Source organism: Odontesthes bonariensis, chromosome 24 (assembly GCF_027942865.1).
Source record: "Odontesthes bonariensis isolate fOdoBon6 chromosome 24, fOdoBon6.hap1, whole genome shotgun sequence".
Classification (NCBI taxonomy): Eukaryota; Metazoa; Chordata; class Actinopteri; order Atheriniformes; family Atherinopsidae; genus Odontesthes; species Odontesthes bonariensis.
Window position 1 is genome coordinate 16,011,064 of NC_134529.1, and position 18,541 is coordinate 16,029,604.

General features: G+C 41.2%; 2 protein-coding genes across 2 annotated transcripts; both read right to left on the minus strand.

The window, feature by feature from the left end:
• Positions 1-3,337: 3,337 nt before the first annotated feature.
• LOC142375668 (uncharacterized) lies at positions 3,338-4,791 on the minus strand. Its single transcript, XM_075459811.1, has one exon. It carries the CDS (start codon positions 4,781-4,783, stop codon positions 3,338-3,340), a length of 1,446 nt encoding a protein of 481 aa, XP_075315926.1. The 5' UTR covers positions 4,784-4,791.
• Positions 4,792-10,928: 6,137 nt separating this feature from the next.
• On the minus strand, positions 10,929-17,054 carry aldh8a1 (aldehyde dehydrogenase 8 family, member A1). Its single transcript, XM_075459679.1, has 7 exons — positions 16,809-17,054; positions 15,574-15,721; positions 13,643-13,798; positions 13,382-13,531; positions 13,041-13,297; positions 11,789-11,950; positions 10,929-11,697 (listed from the first exon to the last, which is right to left on the minus strand). Exons 1-7 carry the CDS (start codon positions 16,953-16,955, stop codon positions 11,245-11,247), a joined length of 1,473 nt encoding a protein of 490 aa, XP_075315794.1. The 5' UTR covers positions 16,956-17,054; the 3' UTR covers positions 10,929-11,244.
• Positions 17,055-18,541: the final 1,487 nt, after the last annotated feature.

Here is an 18,541-nt window from a genome sequence, read left to right on the forward strand (position 1 = left end):
TCTTGCGCTTTGAGGGACTTCATTATCAGTATAGCTATTATACTTATATTTTGAATTGAAATGTTGGATGGCTGCACGGTGGTGCGTTGGTTAACACCGTCACCTCTAAGCAAAAAGGCTCCTACTGGGGCCTTTGTATGTGGAGTTCGCATGTTCCCCCTGTGCATGCTTGGATTCTCTCCAGGTACTAAAGCGTCCCAAAAGCATGAATGTTAGGTACATTGATTATTCTAAATTGACCTTGTGTACATGGCTGCTTGTCCCTGTGTTGACCCTGTGATAGGTTGGCGAACTGTCCAGGGTGTACCCTGCCTCTCACCTGAAGGCGATGCTTGATTGGACAAAGCATATATTAAAGATGGATTAATTCAACTGAACTGACATGAAGTTATATTTGTGTAACTATTAGCACTATTTCTTCACTGCAAAAAGGTTCTCAGTTTAGATCTGGGCTTGTGGTTATAAATTAACGCATGTATGAATGTGACGATGTATGGCTGTTTGTCCTTGGGATAACCTTTCCAGGGTGCTCTCTGCATCCTGCCCCATTATAAATGAGTTAAGTCCCAGTCTTCACCTTTTCAGAGAGCATTGATTACAGTGGTGAAAGTTCAACTGCTTTGAAGAAGGGTATATGGTTCCTCTCTTTACATCAACTTGTCTTCTTTGAAACTCCACAAATGAGCTAAACTATTCAGTATCTCCAAAACAGGTTTACGTCAAAGTCCATTATTTTCCACAGTATCAAATGCTCCAATAACACTGGGACAGTTTAACTTTCAGAATAATTATTAAGGTCAATGTCATCCAAAATCTTCATGAAAGCTGTTTTTTTGCAGAAAATGGTTAGATAAAGTAATGAACCTCTCTAGTTACAATATGTAAAACAGATAGGATAAATGAGATCCTCCTCCTATTGGTCCTTGTTTCCAAGTGACTTCAGCCTCTCAGTAGCAGCTGTTGCCACTGAGCAATCAGTTTAAATTGCTTTCGTCTGCACTGAGGATCATATAAAGCTCTTGCAGGTTGGAATAGTTTTCAGGTTTCTGAACTTTCTGAACTTTGTGCTGGTGCAGTTAGTCAGCAGCAGGTCTCAGACAAGCTCTAGTTCTATCCTGTTTTCAGCAGTTCCATCAAAATGAGGCGAGAATTTTTTAATTTTTGGTCTACAGCAATGTTTCTAAAAGGTAGCTTTGATCCTGGATTACCTCAAATATTTTAGGGGGGGGTAAAAACAGCTTGTAACAATTGTAGTGTTCCATTATGACTGCATTTTGGGTGAAGCCACTTGTCTCAAATGTACAGTAACCTTCATGATGTTCATGTGTCTACAGGGTGTTGTGGATTTCTTGTCTGCTGATTGGAAGCATCACCTGCTTTCCTCAAGGTCATTTGGTTGTCTCACAACTATCATCTAAAATATGTCAAAATGATTACAACTTTGAAGATCAACTACATAATTGCCCCAATGTACAAAATGGCAAGTGTACAAGTTTTTATGTATTGCCACTTTGATCCTCTAAACTATCTTAATAATGTAGGTAAAAATTCCAACCTGTATAAAAGTGGCTGTAACTTAAAGGGGATAGAGAATCAAAATCATCTTTTTCACGTTTTTGGTGTTAGTTCTGAGTCTCCCCGCTGTGGGGAGTACACACGAAGTGCCAGCAAGTGTCAGAACCTCTGTTTCAAGTACTCCCCCTTTTTTTGAATTGCCGCCAGAAAATGGGCCAATCCGTGTTTGAGCATTAAGTGACGTATCTTTTGGCGCAATCGCCCCCCCACACCCAAATCCAGAGCCACCCCCTTTCAGACACGTCCCTTCAAAATTAATTATTTATAATGTTGTGCCCACCCATTCCCACCTGGAAGAGGAGCAATGGCGAGAAACAAAAACAGGTGTGCCTTCCAAGGCTGTGATAGCGGACTACGATCGTTACATATTCTTCCCCCGGAAAGCAATGTTCGCGATCAATGGCTTTTATTTATTTTTAACAGCATCCCCAACCGCCGACTTTTCCTTTGCTCTGCGCATTTCACGGAGGAGAGTTTCACAAACCTTACACGATTCCGAGCAGGCTTCAGTCGGAATTTAATGATCAGTAGGGTCAGTTCCGACTTTGCAACAAAATCAACCCCAGCAATCAGTACAGCCTGTAAATATCACATTTTATTTTGTTTTAAATGTGTGTTGTGCCATATTCCAACCGAATAGCGCCAACACCTACCTGCATTTCATAATGAGGTTGCCAGATAAGCTCTGAAACGACGCCAATAAGGGAAAAAGACGCATTCTAAACCCAGCATAGTAACAGCTGTTTCAGAGAGCCTTTTAGGGAGGTTCTGAGCCATTACAGACCCAACCATTTTTTTTTGGGCTACATATCACGTCACAGAACAAGGATTAATGCCCCATTCAACCTTTCTCTATCACCTTTAAGAAAGTGAGTCTCTCATGGCTCTGATACTTGGGTTTCCGGTTCAGCTGCTCTTTATCTCATTTCCCTGCTTAAACGAGCTAAATTCCCCTCCAAACTTTTCTCTCTGCGTCTTATTCAAATCTCAGTTGGGGCCTTTCTGAGTAGAGTCTGCAGTTAGTTCAACCTTCTTCCATTGTCCAAAATTATGCATTTTGGTTTAATTGGTTACTGTAGTGGCCATTTGTCCATAAAAAACAAATTAAACTTAAAGCAAACAAAATCAAAAGACCACTGATGCACCATGGGGATGTGGTTTAACGCAGGCAAAAGATGATGAATGTCCAAAAATTAATTCTTGCGTTTTTCTGAAGATTTATTTCAAAAACAATAAAACAAACAAAAGAACAAAGAAAACCTACTGCTCTCTCCCTTTCCCTGGTAAAAACCATTGGCCCACCCCAGTGCATGCTGGTACTCCAGGTGCCTACCTACATAAATAGACTCAGGTGCCCAGTGTGACCCAATTAACAAAATATTCAAAACAAATAACTAACAAAGAATATTAGCAAGAAAAATCTAATCTAAATAAAGCACTGAAATGAATCAAATAAAGTTACTCATAATTAGTAAATTAAATTTACAACTAGAACCAAAAAACAAAAGCTAACTCTACAAATAGCTCCTACATTCCGGCCCCTAATTGTGCATAATATCACAATTACAGTTCTCTACAAAAAGGAGCTAATTCTGGATCTACAACTACAAGACAGATCTATTCTATACGTCATATAAGCTCTAAATGGACCATCTTCCTGATGAATCTGCAAAATAAAGCACATATTAATTAGAGAGAAATAGAGATAGAGAACGAGAGTCATGATGTTAGACTGCTGCTTCCATTAGTAGACAGAGCTTCATCACAGGTCTCTCCAGAATACTGGTCCTTGTTTGAAGACGCACAGTGCGTACCAGGCCCTTTGCATCTGGTCTGATGTCCAAAACTTTCCCCATGATCCAAGATCCTCTTGGAGCTGAGGCATCTGCGACAAGAACAATGTCTCCAGGAGCGAGGCTTTTCCTTGGCCTTGTCCATTTTTGTCTTCATTTCCAAAATGCCTTTTTTGGAGATGGTTTTTAAATCCACTTTTGAGTGAGGTGATTTCAGCTTCAAACTTGTGCTTTTGAACATACAGAAAGATGGACTCATCTGCTGTCACAAGATCTTCAGGAGTCAGATTTTTCCCTTTGAGTGTGACTTTAAAGTTCTGAACTTTCCTGTCCACCTCTTGTTCTTCATTAAGGCCTGCAGAAGCACTAAACTCCTTCCTCTTTTGTGCCAATGTCATGAGCGCTGCTTTGATTTTTAAAAACCAAGCTACAGACGTTTTTAACTTATTCCAGGATGAAAAATAATTGATCAGCTGGCTGGTGGCCTTTTCCACATCCTTGACAATAGCATTCACTGTCAAGTCCCTTTTGACCTCTGGGTCATCGTCAGAAACCACATCACAATCTCCTTTCAGATTAGGCCATTCCTCCTCTGGTTTGGAGAGAAACTCAGGTCCATTTAACCATCTCCTGCCTGTCAGGAAATCCTGAGCTTTCATCCCTCTTGATGCTTCATCTGCTGGATTTTCTTTTGAAGCCACATATCTCCACTGCTCAACATCTGAAGCTTCTCTGATGACAGAAGTTCTGTTTGCCACAAAAGTGTGGAATCGTTTGGTCTCATTTGCGATGTATTTAAGAACTGTTGTGCTGTCTGTCCAGAAAACTGATTTCTCCAGCATAAGTTGCAACTCCTTCCGTAGCATTTTGTCAACTCGAACAGCAAGAACTGCAGCTGTGAGTTCCAGTCTTGGGATTGTGGTCTGCTTGAGGGGAGCAACTCTAGCTTTTCCCAAAAGAAATGCTACATGTATCTCATCATCCTTTTCCAGTCTCAGGTAAGACACAGTTCCATATCCAACTTGACTGGCATCAGAAAAGTGGTGAAGCTGTGCTGAAACTGGGACTCCAAAGTCTCTGGGTTTAATACAGCGTTCCACTTTGAATTCATCCATTTTTTGAAGATCCTGGAGCCATTCAGACCATTGTTTAGAGAAGGCATGGGGAATTACTTCATCCCACTTCAGGTTTCTCCTGCAGAGCTCCTGTAGCAACAATTTGGCTGGCATACTGAATGGGGCCAAAAATCCTAAGGGGTCATAAAGAGAGCTGACCACTGAAAGAATGCCTCTTCTGGTCTGTGGTTGTTCTCGAACTGAAGTTCTGAACTGAAACATATCAGTCCCAATGCACCATTGTAGCCCTAGTGCTCGCTCTGTTGGAAATTGATCAACGTCCAAATCCAGCTTCATCATTTTATTTGCTCTCCTCTGTGACTGACAGCAGCACAGTACGGCTGTTGCTGATCCATTTTGAAAGAGCAAATCCTCCTTTTTCACAGAGAGCAGTCAAATCCTTGATCATCTGTACTGCTTCTACGTCTGAAGACATCGATTTCAGGCAGTCATCCACATAAAAATTATGTTTCACTGTATTGATCACTTCAAGTGGGAAATGCTGTGCATTGTCTTCTGCTGTTCTCCTCAGAGCATAATTTGCACAACTTGGTGAGGATACAGCACCAAACAGATGAACTCTCATGCGATGTTCCTGTGGCGACTGTGCAGTATCACCATCTGGCCACCAGAGGAAGCGGAGAAAGTTGATGTGTTTATCTGGGACATGTACTTGATGAAACATGGCTTTGATGTCCGCCATTACAGCAACATGTTCTTGCCTAAATCGAATGAGGACTCCAATGACAGTATTAGTCAGGTCAGGTCCCTGCAAGAGTTGGCAGTTCAGTGATGTCCCTTTATATGTTGCTCCACAGTCAAAAACAACTCTAAGTTGGCCTTTTCTGGGGTGATAGACTCCATGGTGGGGAATGTACCACACCTTTCCCTCAGTTTGTTTTAGTTCATCAGCAGGCACCACTTCAGCATATCCTTGAGCGATCATGTCATTTAAGAATGCAGCGTATTCCTCCTTAAATGTGCTGTTCCTGTCAAATTTTCTTTTCAGGCTTTGAAGGCGCTGTTCTGCAACACAGCGATTATTCGGCAGGACACAATCCTCCTGTCGGAAAGGTAAGTCAATACAATAATAACCTTCAATCATCTCTGCTGTGCTGCTTACAACATTCATGAACTTGACATCTTCTCTGGACATTTCAGACTGCTCCTCAGCTGATCTCTCATTAAAATCGTGGTTATATTGTTGAACCAACATGTCTTGAAGATGTTCAATGGAGATTCGGTTGGCTGTTACAGCAGGGCGGCCACTTTTACAGCTTGTGCCACGAAGTGGACCATTAATAACCCAACCGACCCTGGTTCTTATTGCATAGGGTCCTTCATCTTGGCTGTTTATTACCTCCCAAGGCTCCATTACTTTGGGGGCATCGGTTCCAATTAGGAGGTCTACATCTGCCTCAATGTCATGGACCTTTACATCCTTCAGATATGACCATTGAACAAGATCCTCTTGTCGAGGGATATTGAGTGAGGAGACCGGCATGGATCTCTGTGTTAAAACATCAGGTAACTGGATGAAATCGTTCATGTCCACAGCAGACACCTCAAGACCTGACAAAATGTGAGCATTTACAATTTTCTTTTGTCCCATTGTTCTCATCAAAAAACTTGTCTTTTTACCACTAACATTTAATTTTTTTGCCAGGCTCTCTGTGCAAAATGTTCCTGAGCTTCCAGGGTCCAGAAAAGCATATGTCCATAGAGTCTTGTTACTCTTGGGGCTCCTAACTTTAACTGCAACAACAGAAAAGATAGAATCATCTTCAGCACCGGCCCCAATATGACCACAGGTCTGACACATTACGGTAGAAACACTTGGAAGGCTCGCAGTCTGTTGTGATTGTTTGGAGAATGTACCTTTATCCTGCCGCTCAATATGAAGGATTCCTGGGTGCTTTTGGTTACACACGCTGCAATCCAAGCGACTGCGACAGTCTTTGCTCATGTGGCCTACTTTCAGGCAACCAAAACATATTCCCTTTTCCTTGATGAAATTAATCTTATCCCGATGTAATTTCATTCTAAACTGAGAGCAGTTATCCAGTAAGTGACTACTTTGTGAACAAAACAGACAACTTTGAATTGAGGAGGGCTTGATTTTATTTCCTATACATTGAGTCATGTCTCCTTCCTTTATGGTGGTTACATTGGTAGCAAAACTGCTTTCCTTCTTCCTTTGCATGAAATGGCTGGTCTTGAAGGACTTGGATTTGGTAGGTGGCGAGTCTTGAATGTTGCCAAAAAGCGGATCAGAGGCAATTTTGACTTGCTTTTCAATAAAAATGACAAGATCGACAAATAGTGCTCTCTGACCTTTTTGCTCAAGTAGGTTACAAGCAACATTCCTCCATCTTTCCCTTAGCTTGTACGGAAGTTTCATGATGATGCTTCTCATGTTAGAGGGCAAGTCCAGCTCTTTCATTTGTGTCATTTGCTCTGTTAAATTTGAACATCCTCGTAGAAATAGAGAAAACGACTGTAATGCTTTAACATCCTCACTTTTAACAGGTGTCCAGTTAAGAATCTTTTCCATATAAGCACTTGCAATTTTGTATTCATTTCCAAAATGCTCTGCGAGAAGAATTTTGGCCTTGTTGTATCCCATCTTTGAGGGCAAGTGTTGGCAACTGTGCACTAAGTTCTTTGGTTCCCCCCTGGTGTATTCTTCAAGAAAATGTAAACGATCACTCCAGTTAGTTGTTTTGTCCTCTACTCCATTTTCAAAAGCTCTAATGAAAGCCCTGAAGTGAAGAGGGTCTCCATCGAACACGGGGATATTTCTTGATGGAAGCATAGAGCTCAGGTTTTGTTGAACTAGCAGAGCAGCGATGTCATTTTGTCTCTGCATAATGTTTACAATTTCATCTTGAGAGCCATTTGTCAGAGAATGATATTGAGGGTGTACCAGACCTGCTTGATTTTGATCAGCAGCCGATCTAAATCGAATTGGATCATCAACATCCAAAAACATCTCATCCCTTCGTGTTTCTCGGATTTGTTTAGGCCTAACAACTTGTGGTTGAGGTATAACAGGCACATCAATAACATTAATCCTTTTATCGAAGGTTACTGGTACAAAAATGTCAGCATCAGGCTTCAATACATTTGATCTTTGAGAAATGTTCCTTTCAAAATAAGAGTTCATCCCGTCTGAACGTTTTGAGCCACACACAGATGAATTATTCTCCAGAACATTAAGTTTTGCACTTGTTGCAGCCAGTTCAGTTTCAAGTTCCAGTTGTTCCTTTTCTTTCCTCAGCTTTTCCACTTCAGCTTCGATTAAATGTTTCTTTTTTAGAGCAGCAACGCGCTGCGTCAGCGCTGCCTTTTCGGCCTGGGCTTTAATGCGCGCTGATGCGGTCGAGGAGGTCCGTGATAGCTGGGAGTGTGGTTTTACTGAGCTTCCCTTGACACTTGACACATTGGAAACGCTATCATCAGGATTTATCTCATCAGTGGCACCTTGATCATCAGGAGATTCAACATTTTGATACACATATGGGTGCCCCAGTTCGGAAAGCCAGTGTTTTACAGTTTCAGTAAAATCATTCAACTTTGTCATCTTTGCCTCGAAGTATTCACATTGTCTTTTAATTTCATCTTGTGGCAAAGCTAAGTTTATTAAAGATTCATGCAGCTCTTTTGCGTCTTGACAACACTGGATAAGATTTGCAAGCTCCAAATTCACAGAATTGACATTTTCTCATTTGATTCCATTAACGCAGTGATTGTTTCCACAGATTTTTTTGCTTGTTTGAATTTTACACTCCTTTTTTCCTGACTCATTTCTATAAAGAAGCACAATCCTTTATGAGTGAGTTTTATATTCCTTTTAGCTGGCAACATTTCAGCCTCTTTCGGTGTATCAGACATTTTACTGATTCTTTCAACACTGCTTGTTGTGCGTAATGGTGACGTGCGGCAATTCAGCGCCGTTCAAACTTTTCCGGTTTGATATGAAATACTGACTTTCAAACTCCACTCGTTTGTCTGTTGTCCAATACAGCAGTAGTATTACATACCAGTTTCCATGCAGTGTGAAGGCTGAGCACTTTTGTTCATCTGAGCCGCCGGCAGTGTCTCGTTAATGTTGATGACAAAAGGTGTTGAACAAAGCAATCCATGCTGATCATCAGTCCATAATCCAAGGAAATCCAATCTATCCAATGATTAGAATATAATCCTTCCTTTGAGTCCAAGGGCAGGTTTTTACTTGATTGTAGTGGCCATTTGTCCATAAAAAACAAATTAAACTTAAAGCAAACAAAATCAAAAGACCACTGATGCACCATGGGGATGTGGTTTAACGCAGGCAAAAGAAGATGAATGTCCAAAAATTAATTCTTGCGTTTTTCTGAAGATTTATTTCAAAAACAATAAAACAAACAAAAGAACAAAGAAAACCTACTGCTCTCTCCCTTTCCCTGGTAAAAACCATTGGCCCACCCCAGTGCATGCTGGTACTCCAGGTGCCTACCTACATAAATAGACTCAGGTGCCCAGTGTGACCCAATTAACAAAATATTCAAAACAAATAACTAACAAAGAATATTAGCAAGAAAAATCTAATCTAAATAAAGCACTGAAATGAATCAAATAAAGTTACTCATAATTAGTAAATTAAATTTACAACTAGAACCAAAAAACAAAAGCTAACTCTACAAATAGCTCCTACAGTTACTGTTTGTCCAAGGTGTACCCTGCCTCTTGCCTGAAGACAGCTGGGATAGGCTCTAGCCTACCCACAACCATAAAGCAGATATAGAAAATGATGGATGGATTAACTTAATATACCTGAACTGGACTGCGGCAGCTATGTTGGTGTAACAGTTAGTACTGTTTCCTTGCCGGAAGAAAAGGTTTTCGATGTGAATCTGGGTTGACCGTATGTGTGAGTGTGACCAAGAATGGTTGTTTGTCTCTGTGATGGCCTGACAACTATTTAAAGGAGTGCTTTGCCTCACTCAATGACAATTGATATAGGGTTTAGTATTCTCCCACAACCCTGATCAGGATAAAGGAGGTGTGGTAAATTAGTTGATAAGTGTATTCAATTTGTTATTGCAGGGTGTTTTGAGTTCAACACACATTCCTCTGTGGCTCAGAAATATTCATTTATGGTGGCGTAGGCCCTTTGTCCTTTTTGTGTGTTCCAGTTTGACACTCCAAGTATTAATTCAATCACAGGAAGCTGATTACAATATTGAAATGTAACCTGCTTCAGTGAAGGGGATATGTTTCCTCATCCATTTTACATCAACTTATCTTCTGAAGAACTCCATAACTGAGCAAGTCCCATTCAGCATCTCCTCAGCTAGTATGAGTCATGAGTCAAGGCTCCACTTAGATCTACAGTTCAACTCCCCCAAAAATCATTAGGTGAAAAATGTTCAAAATGTCCTGCAGGTCAAAGTCATTGTCTGTGTTCTGAGCTTTGTGTCGGTGCAGTTTGTGAGTCCAAGCAAGCTTTAATTGTATCTTGTTTATAAGTGTATTAGAATGAGGTGAGAAATTTTCTTCTAAAGCAGTGTTTCTGAAAAGGTAGATCTTACTCAGGGTCACCTTAAACACAGCTTTCCATTATGAATGTGCATGCTGGATAGAGGCCATTGTTTGAAATGTACTATCAACATAATGATGGGAAATGTTCATGTGTCTACAGGGTGTTGTGGATGTCTTGCCTGCTGATTGGAAGCATCACCTGCTTTCCTCAAGGTGGTAAGATTAATGAAGCACAGTAACTAAAATGAGCAGTTCATGCTGACTTGAGCTGTTAATGAATGGTGGAAACTTGATTCTTTTTACTTTACTATTGCATGTGGTCTCCAACTTCATCCTATATACAAGATCACTCTAAGCCAACCTACCAGAAGCATACAGGACAGTCCAGTGGTTCAGGGACACAGCAGTACAGTCCTCAGTCTGGTGCACCAGGCAGCCATTACGAGTTTTCAGAAGGGAGCAGGAGCCTCCCATCTGATCCCAGCGGCAATAACGAGCCAGTCTTCACTTTAGTGAGTGACGAGGATCAAGTCTACGCTTACAAATCTCAGTCACGCTACCACAAGAACCGTGCGCTGTTCACTCAGTTCATGTACACCCCAACAAAATCGCATGACCCAGATGGCAAATGGCAGGTCCAACGTGGCTTCTGAAAATCCAGGTCTCCTGGTCTGACTGCTGCTTGCAATTGAACATGATCCAATAAATGGCTCCAAATTCAATGCTTTGTGATATTAAAAGGCTGACATTTATCCTGTCTAAGGATGGTTGAGGTCCAGTTACTCTAACCTGAGATGAGACTTCTTTCTGGGGAAATGTCTCTGCTCAGTTTTTACTTGCTTGGCTGTTTGTCCAGGATTTGAAGACCTGATTGACACCCCAAAATGAATTCTGTCAGAGAAATTGTCCAATGCACTAGATGGAAACTTTTCATTATTTATTTAAACATGCATCCAGTGTAAATGTTTAAACTCCTAAACATGTAATGCTTGCCTTTTCACGCACTGGTTAAGAAGTTTGCCACTGCGCAACAGCAGAGGACGTCAGCTAAACGCACTTTCGAATACATTTAAATTGGCTTCATGTAATTTTGTGAGTTCTGTATTCTACAAATGTGACTTAATTACAGGTCTAAAAAGGCAGGATGATGAGCTTTATAATTCAGAAGAGCTGCTGACAATAGTAAACACCAAAGTTTCCTGTATTCATGTAAATGGCATTTAAAAGGATCTTTACAGTCAGTGTTTGATGGTGATACTCTTCACCTCTGTAAAGAAGTGATAGGAATCCTTCCCTCCCTCCCTCCCCACACCAGAGTTTTTCATTCCTCCAAAAGGCAGGTTCAGATCTCTCACCAGCCAGCAGTTGGTCCACACCAGTCCTGCTTCCAACTGCCTGGCCACCCTGTGAACCCTCCCCACATCACGGGACCAAACGGTGGCTGCAAGACCATAACGCACACCGTTCCCCTTGGAGACGGCCTCATCCTCTGTATCAAAGGAGCTCACACAGGTAACGGGGCCAAAGATCTCCTCCTGCATGATGCGTGAGCTGTCAGATACGCCTGAGATGACTGTGGCCGGCATGAAGTAGCCAGATTTGTTGCACTCTGCGAGGTTCAGCTGGTCAACTCCTTCACCGCAGTGGATTGTGCCACCCTCTGATTTGGCAAGTGCTACAAAGCTGCGAACCTTTATAAATTGAAACAGATGTTTCAAACTAAGGCATGGAAAGAGTGAAAAGTAATTAACTGCTATTGATTCCTAATATTCATACAGCTACCTTCTCCAGGTGCTCTTTACTGATGAGTGCTCCATTGTTGTTGCTGGGGTCAGAGGGAGCACCAGTCTTCCACTTCTTAGCTGCAGCCACAAACCTTTTCAGGAACTCTGAGTAAATACTCCGCTCCACATAAATTCTACTGGTACACAAGCAGATTTCTCCCTGTTAGAGAAAAGAAATGGAGAACACACGGAAACTGGTGGTAATTAGTTGTTTCCATTTTGTCCTTTCATGACAAAATGTGGGCTATGATCACCCTGTGGGTAAAAAAACTTGTCGCTACACTTGTCCCATGCAGCCTTCAGTCTTCATAATACTGTACATACCAACTTTCATTTCACACACTTTAATAATGTCAATGAGTGGATCTTTATGGAAGAAAAGGATGTTATATTAAATACCTTTAAGTGGAAAAACTATGTGCACCAGGATGAAAGGAAAATTAGAGTCGAGTGCTTTCATTCAATGGGGAAGACGATCAGTTGGGAGTCGGTGCCCCGTTTTGAATTTAGGGATGTATCAACATCCGATCTTCACATTTCATGTTTGTTACAGTGCATCATTGGCATGAACAGGGGAGATATCGGTGAACATCACAAAGAGCTGCTCATTGAGTGAAAAAAAAATGTAGAAAGCATCACTGAAGTGTTTGGGCTCCACCAATAAAGTCAGACAGATTGTGGAGGAGCAGCCCTTACTGCTCAGACACAATAAAAAACACTCTTAAACCACCACACTTATCGTCTCACAGCAGTACCACATAAACACACCCAGGGAGCTTCATGTGTCTGTGTAATGCATGACCAAGATCAGCATTTTAGGTTTTTTGTTTACCTCTGAGTTATATCCAGTCAATACTACAACACATGTCCAAATTACTTGTCACTTCCTGGTTTCGCTTAGACAATAACATTGCTAAACTTCCCTATTAACTGATGTGGTACATTTAAACTTTTACAACAGCTATGTCTGAGTTATTCTGCTAATGACTCCTGTGGGATTGAACTGGAAAAGAGTGACACTGTCAGTTAGGATGCACATCCCTGCTGAATTTTTCCAAGAAAATTCCAATAAACTAAACATAAACCAGTTGAAGCACTTTAAGCATGAGGAGTTCTAGGGCCAGAGGCATGAATGGTAATACAGCCTTGATGGTTGCTCTCAAGTGAGCGTGTGAAATACACGTTAATTGTAAAAGACAAACACTGAAATGCACCAAACAAGCCGTCTGTTAGAAAAATTCCTCTCTCACCTGATTGGAAAAGCTCGAGCGAACAGTGGTCTCAATGCACTGGTCGAGGTCTGCATCTGCAAAAATAAGGGCTGGGTTTTTACCCCCCAGCTCCAGTGAGAGCTTCTTACAGTAGGGGGCGCTTCTCTCTATGATGCGCTGGGCTGTTGCTGTAGAGCCAGTGAAAGAGACCAATGGGACATCAGGGTGGCCAACGAGGGCGTCACCGGCTCTTGGGCCAGTGCCAAACACGATGTTGACTACGCCTGGAGGAACACCTAAAGAGAGAGACAGCTTAGAAATGTCTTTGTACGAGAACATCTTGATATCACGGTGATGGTTTGACATGAAAAAAAACCTACCAGCTTGCTGCATCAACTTGCACATCATCCATGCAGTCACAGAAGTCATCTCACTGGGTTTGGCCACCACCGTGTTTCCTGTAGCAATTGCGGGCGCAATCTTCCATGTCAGCAGGTACAGAGGGAGGTTCCAAGGACTGATCAAACCAGCTGTACATGTTAAGGGTTAAAAAAAAAAGTACAAATGAGAGAAAAAATATTAATGTTAATCACAGCTTAAGAACATATTCACGTTTGAATACAAACACACTGAGCTCTCACCCACTCCTACTGGACAGCGAAGAGTGTAGTTCAGGCAGCCAATGTGGTCCATCTGGCTGCAGTCGGTGGTGTGGTGGAGCACAGATGACGCAAAGAAGCGGAAGTTGTGCGCAGATCGGGGGATGTCCACAGTCCGAGCAAATGTTACAGTTTTACCTGAAGTGTCAAAGTCAAAATCTGAGCGAAATCTTCCGAAGAGACTAATGTCCAACATCTGTCGATAGCTGATGGATATCTCATCAGTATTTTGTGTTTAGAAAGAAAAACACCTCTGATGTAACACATTTTGGTCTAATATAGCATGATGTAACCATGTGCTTATAAATAGGCAGCAGTTAGTCTGTTCATTTACTGTTAAAAAAAAAAAAAGCAACAAAACAGATAAACCACATTCCAGGTTTTGTCGTAGAATATTTGTGGGGAAAAAATGTTCTTTTCTCTAGTCCTCAAATCCAAATGTTCACGATACTTTCACGATACTTTGACATACAAATTACTACAGTATAAACTTTTTTAACCCATTGACGCCGGATGTTGCTTAGCGCAACATTGCCCCTCGCGCCGGATGTTGCTTAGCGCAACATTGTCCCTAACGCCGGTTGTTGCGTAGCGCAACATTGTTCATTTATCATTATTTTCAAGACGCATGCAGCATGTAATGCACAATAATTGGTTCAAATACACATGAGGTGGGTGTTTTCGATTAGCCTGTTCTGCAATAGTGCGTTTGTAGCTAATTTGACAGCTCGGCTACAATGGCTGCGGTTAACGAGACATACTGTGACAGCGATGGAAGTGATGTGGAGTTGGCGCGGCCACACACCATCCAACTCGAAGTGGAGCCCCGTGTCAAAGCAGGAGATGAAATCTTTCATCGGTCTCTGCCTAACTTTTGGAATAATCAAACTACCAACTCGCCGGGATTAGGCTACTGGAGGCAGAGCAAGTGGCTGTATCAGACAAATGTAGCCCGAGTGATGGCACGAGATCGTTTCGACATGATGTAATTATTTATTCTTGCGCTGCATTCTGACGACTTCTCATTCTTATTTGAGTGGCGTTGCCCTTATGTCAAAAAAAAGAGAGCCCGGTGCGAATTACTGCAATATGACAACTATGATGTTTTAGAAGTCGTGTCACTGAAGTTTACAGTATAACTGCACAATGCAAGATATATTGCAGGGTTTTTTATCATTCATTATTATTGCTGATATTATGATTATGATTTAGTTATAGTATAGTAACAGTATAGTAATAGTAGTATAATAAATAGCAGCATTGGGTATTATCCTAAATCATAAAGCAAAACTACAATGTCCAACATTGATTAAAAAAAAAAAAGTAATACAATCCAGCCAGCGAAAATTTTTTTAATTTTTCTTAGGTGTTTTCAATGAATTGTTTTTAGTTAAAAAAACCCTCAGGCATTGGGGACCTTTTCTAAAAACTGGCTTAGGCATTGAGCAGCCTTTTTTGCAGGTGCTTTAGGCGCCAATGGGTTAAACAGGCATGCTTGTTTGCTTTTAATCGCCTAATATTGTAACCTTCCATTTCTGTCCAAACTGTTAGGACCCCATAGTAAACAACATGCTCTGTATGTTAAATGCCTGTTGGTATTACCATGACTTACAAAACAGGAGCATTTACAAATAGACTTGTTCATCGCAGTTAATTGTGTCATTTGCCATGAATAACACTTATCGTACTGGGCTAATACTTTTCACATGTTATCTCTCTCTTAATGCTGTTGCATATTGAGCTTTTCAAAATTGGTTGCCCAATCATAATAAATTTAAGTATTTGTGATGCATCATCTTAACAATACTGATAAGAACATACTGTTCCGCTTTAAGCCACTTATCCAGTGCAACCGTCTCCCTGTCAGATTATCTGACTGATGTTTTGATAACTAATTAAACAATGTAAATCACCTTGGTCTCTGGACTCAGCTTGGACAAACTCCTCCAGGTTAGCTTCAATCAAGTCGGCCAGCTTGTTGAGGACCTCTGCTCGCTGCTGTGGGCTGCGTGCTGACCAATCAGGGAAGGCCTCTTTAGCTGCTACCACTGCTGCATCCACCTGCAGGCATCAGACAGACAAGCACAATGTTCAGGGGGATGTTCAGTGGTGCTATCTGCTCAAATATGACCTAAAACATTATCAGATTTTCACAAAAGATTTTCAAATATGTGTCCAAACTCTTTTTTTTCCTTTTGATATATTGAACAATTTCACATATTAGGATTTAATCTAAATATATAGGCACAGCACAAAATGTTGGCTTTATCACATTTAATCTGATATGAATAAACCAAGGTGAAAAGAATGGCTCAAATAATGAGAGCAGCAATGACAAAGCAGCGCTCATCTTATTTTCGTGCAGGTTTATGTTTAGCCATCGAAGTTACACAATAAAATGTTTTGCGTTGAATTCTGACACTATCCAAATCTGACGTACATCAGACGGCTGCAGTGATGCAACCGTTTGTCGAGCTACTGTTTGCTGAACTGACAGCATTGCAGAAAAACTCGCTTTAAAGTGGAATGCCTTGATTGTTTTTCACGTTTGGCTTCATGTTACTCACATATTGTATTCAAATGAATGAGTGTGTCCAAACTTTGACTTATAAACGGTTTATAGTTTTATTTCGTGGCTCCATGAGAGATAAAGACGAGCCCCCTGTTTTTTTTTAATTCGACCCTGTTAGGACTTCTAGAAGTCCTTCGCTCTGACCTGTGATTTGCAGCATCAACAACATGAAGAAAGTGTGCATTTTCTTAACAATGCATCAATATATGATTATAGCCTCATTGACGTTGGGCAAAAAATTGTAAAAGCTTACTGACATGGATGATTAATCATTACCTGACTGTTGACTCTGCAAAGAGCAAAGGTACTTGTCTCCGACATAATGTTTCACTCTCAGTGTCTGCAATAACTTGCACTTGTGTTCAACAATTTAAGCAGTAGTCTGTGTCATAAAAAATGTTTTCTCTAATTATTTCCTGTGTTATCTGACAACATTTTAAATGCAAAAACAAAGTTTCTAATCATGATAAAGCTGAACATACCACATTATGAGTATCAAAGACCTAAGAATCTATGAAGGGTAACTTTAGAACAATTGTTGAGAAACAAACTGAACATTTTGTGAGGTTGCTTTACCTCCTCCTTGCCACTGTCCGGTACTTTGCAGTAGACTTCTCCAGTGGAGGGGTCGTAGGAATCTACGTGACTCTGGCAAGAGACAAATTTTCCTCCAATGTAGTTCTCCAAGACCAGATGGGAGCGTGGGTCCAGGCTGTTCGGCATGACTTTGGTCAAATAATTCTTCCAAACTACTTGGGAAAAAAAAAACAGAGAATGTCAACGGATTGCTGCAGGCAGTACCTAAAGCAAAGTGTCCCACAGGCAAAGATAATTGAGCTTGGCTTTATACTGATCCTCCCACAGGGGGGGTGGGCTCCTTTGTGACAATAAAACACAGTTCAGCTGCAGTGGGGACAGTTCCTTCCATGTCACAGTGATTAGTAATCAACAGCCAGTGGAAAATGCTACATCTAGTAGTTTTCAAAAGTAGCTTTATCAATAAAAAAAAAAAAAAAAAAGTGGCACATTTCCTCAGTGTTGAAATATAATTTAAGGGTTAGGTTTAGTTTAAAGAAGGTCGCTACTCACAGCCCTTGACAAGACGTGAGGGTTTGGAACATAGATCAAATCATAAATCAACAATTTTGCCTTTTGGCCCAGTAAAGCGTCTACAGCTGCCCCTACCTGCCTATCAATCTCGCAATCCCTTATAATTGACCCCTTTATGAGTGACGACCATGGCACCTCAGACTTGGAGGTGATAATACTTATGCAGGCTGCTTGACTTCCAGCAACAAAACCGCCCCAGTCAGCACTGGAGGTCTGCATTTCATGAAGTCTGTAGGACCACGCCAGCTGCAAAAAGCAAAGATGCAGTCTTCAGCCGACTACAACCTTCTGTTCGTTGGTTGAATCTAGAAATTCATAAAGGTTGTCAGCGGACTCAATGATAAAGGGCAGGCCTGGCAGAGTCCAACACCCACCAGAAGCAAACCTGACCTACTACTAGGAATGCAAATCAAGTCCTCACTCTGCTTGTACATGGAAATGGGATGAATGGGCCCTCTATGAATGCTCCCCTACTCCCATATCAAGTCCCACAGGACACCATGAATGGCACAATCTTAAGCTTTGTCCAAGTCAACCAAAAAAAACTGGAGTGGTCGGGAACCCAGGCTCCAATATTGAGAGCAAAGAGTTGGTCTAGTGTTCTACAACCGGGATAAGATTCAGACTGTAGCGCTGTATTACCAACCCTTTTACCGACGATGACTTCAGTAGTCTTTATGCAATGTCTTCAAGGTAAAAGAATAATTGTGAGGGTCTGTAATTTCAATGGCACATACAGTATGTATATTTTGAATAAGCACGGGCGAAGGTGCGTGTAACTAAACAATGTTATCTTGTTACAACAGAATAACCTCTACCCCATACTGCAGGAGATCTTAATGATTCTGGTGAATAGGTTGAATCACGTGTCCGTGATGGCAACTGACCAGGACAGATTACATAATTTAAACTTATTCCAAAGCAACCACATCTCCTCCAAAATCTGAACTTGCCCACATCTTAACATTCAAACGTACCTTCAAACATAATGGAACGGCTGACTCAAAAGATGTTAGCCGTCATCAATTACACAGATAAAATGGGACATTTGGACTTTGAGGCAGTTGCAAAAGGAGCTCTCGATGCCATTCTCAGGTTGCAATAACAAACAAAAACAAGTATTTGTCAGGGTTATAGCCAGAAAAACAAGGTCAAATTAACAGTTTGGTACATTCTGAGAAATTACACCAATTCTAAGC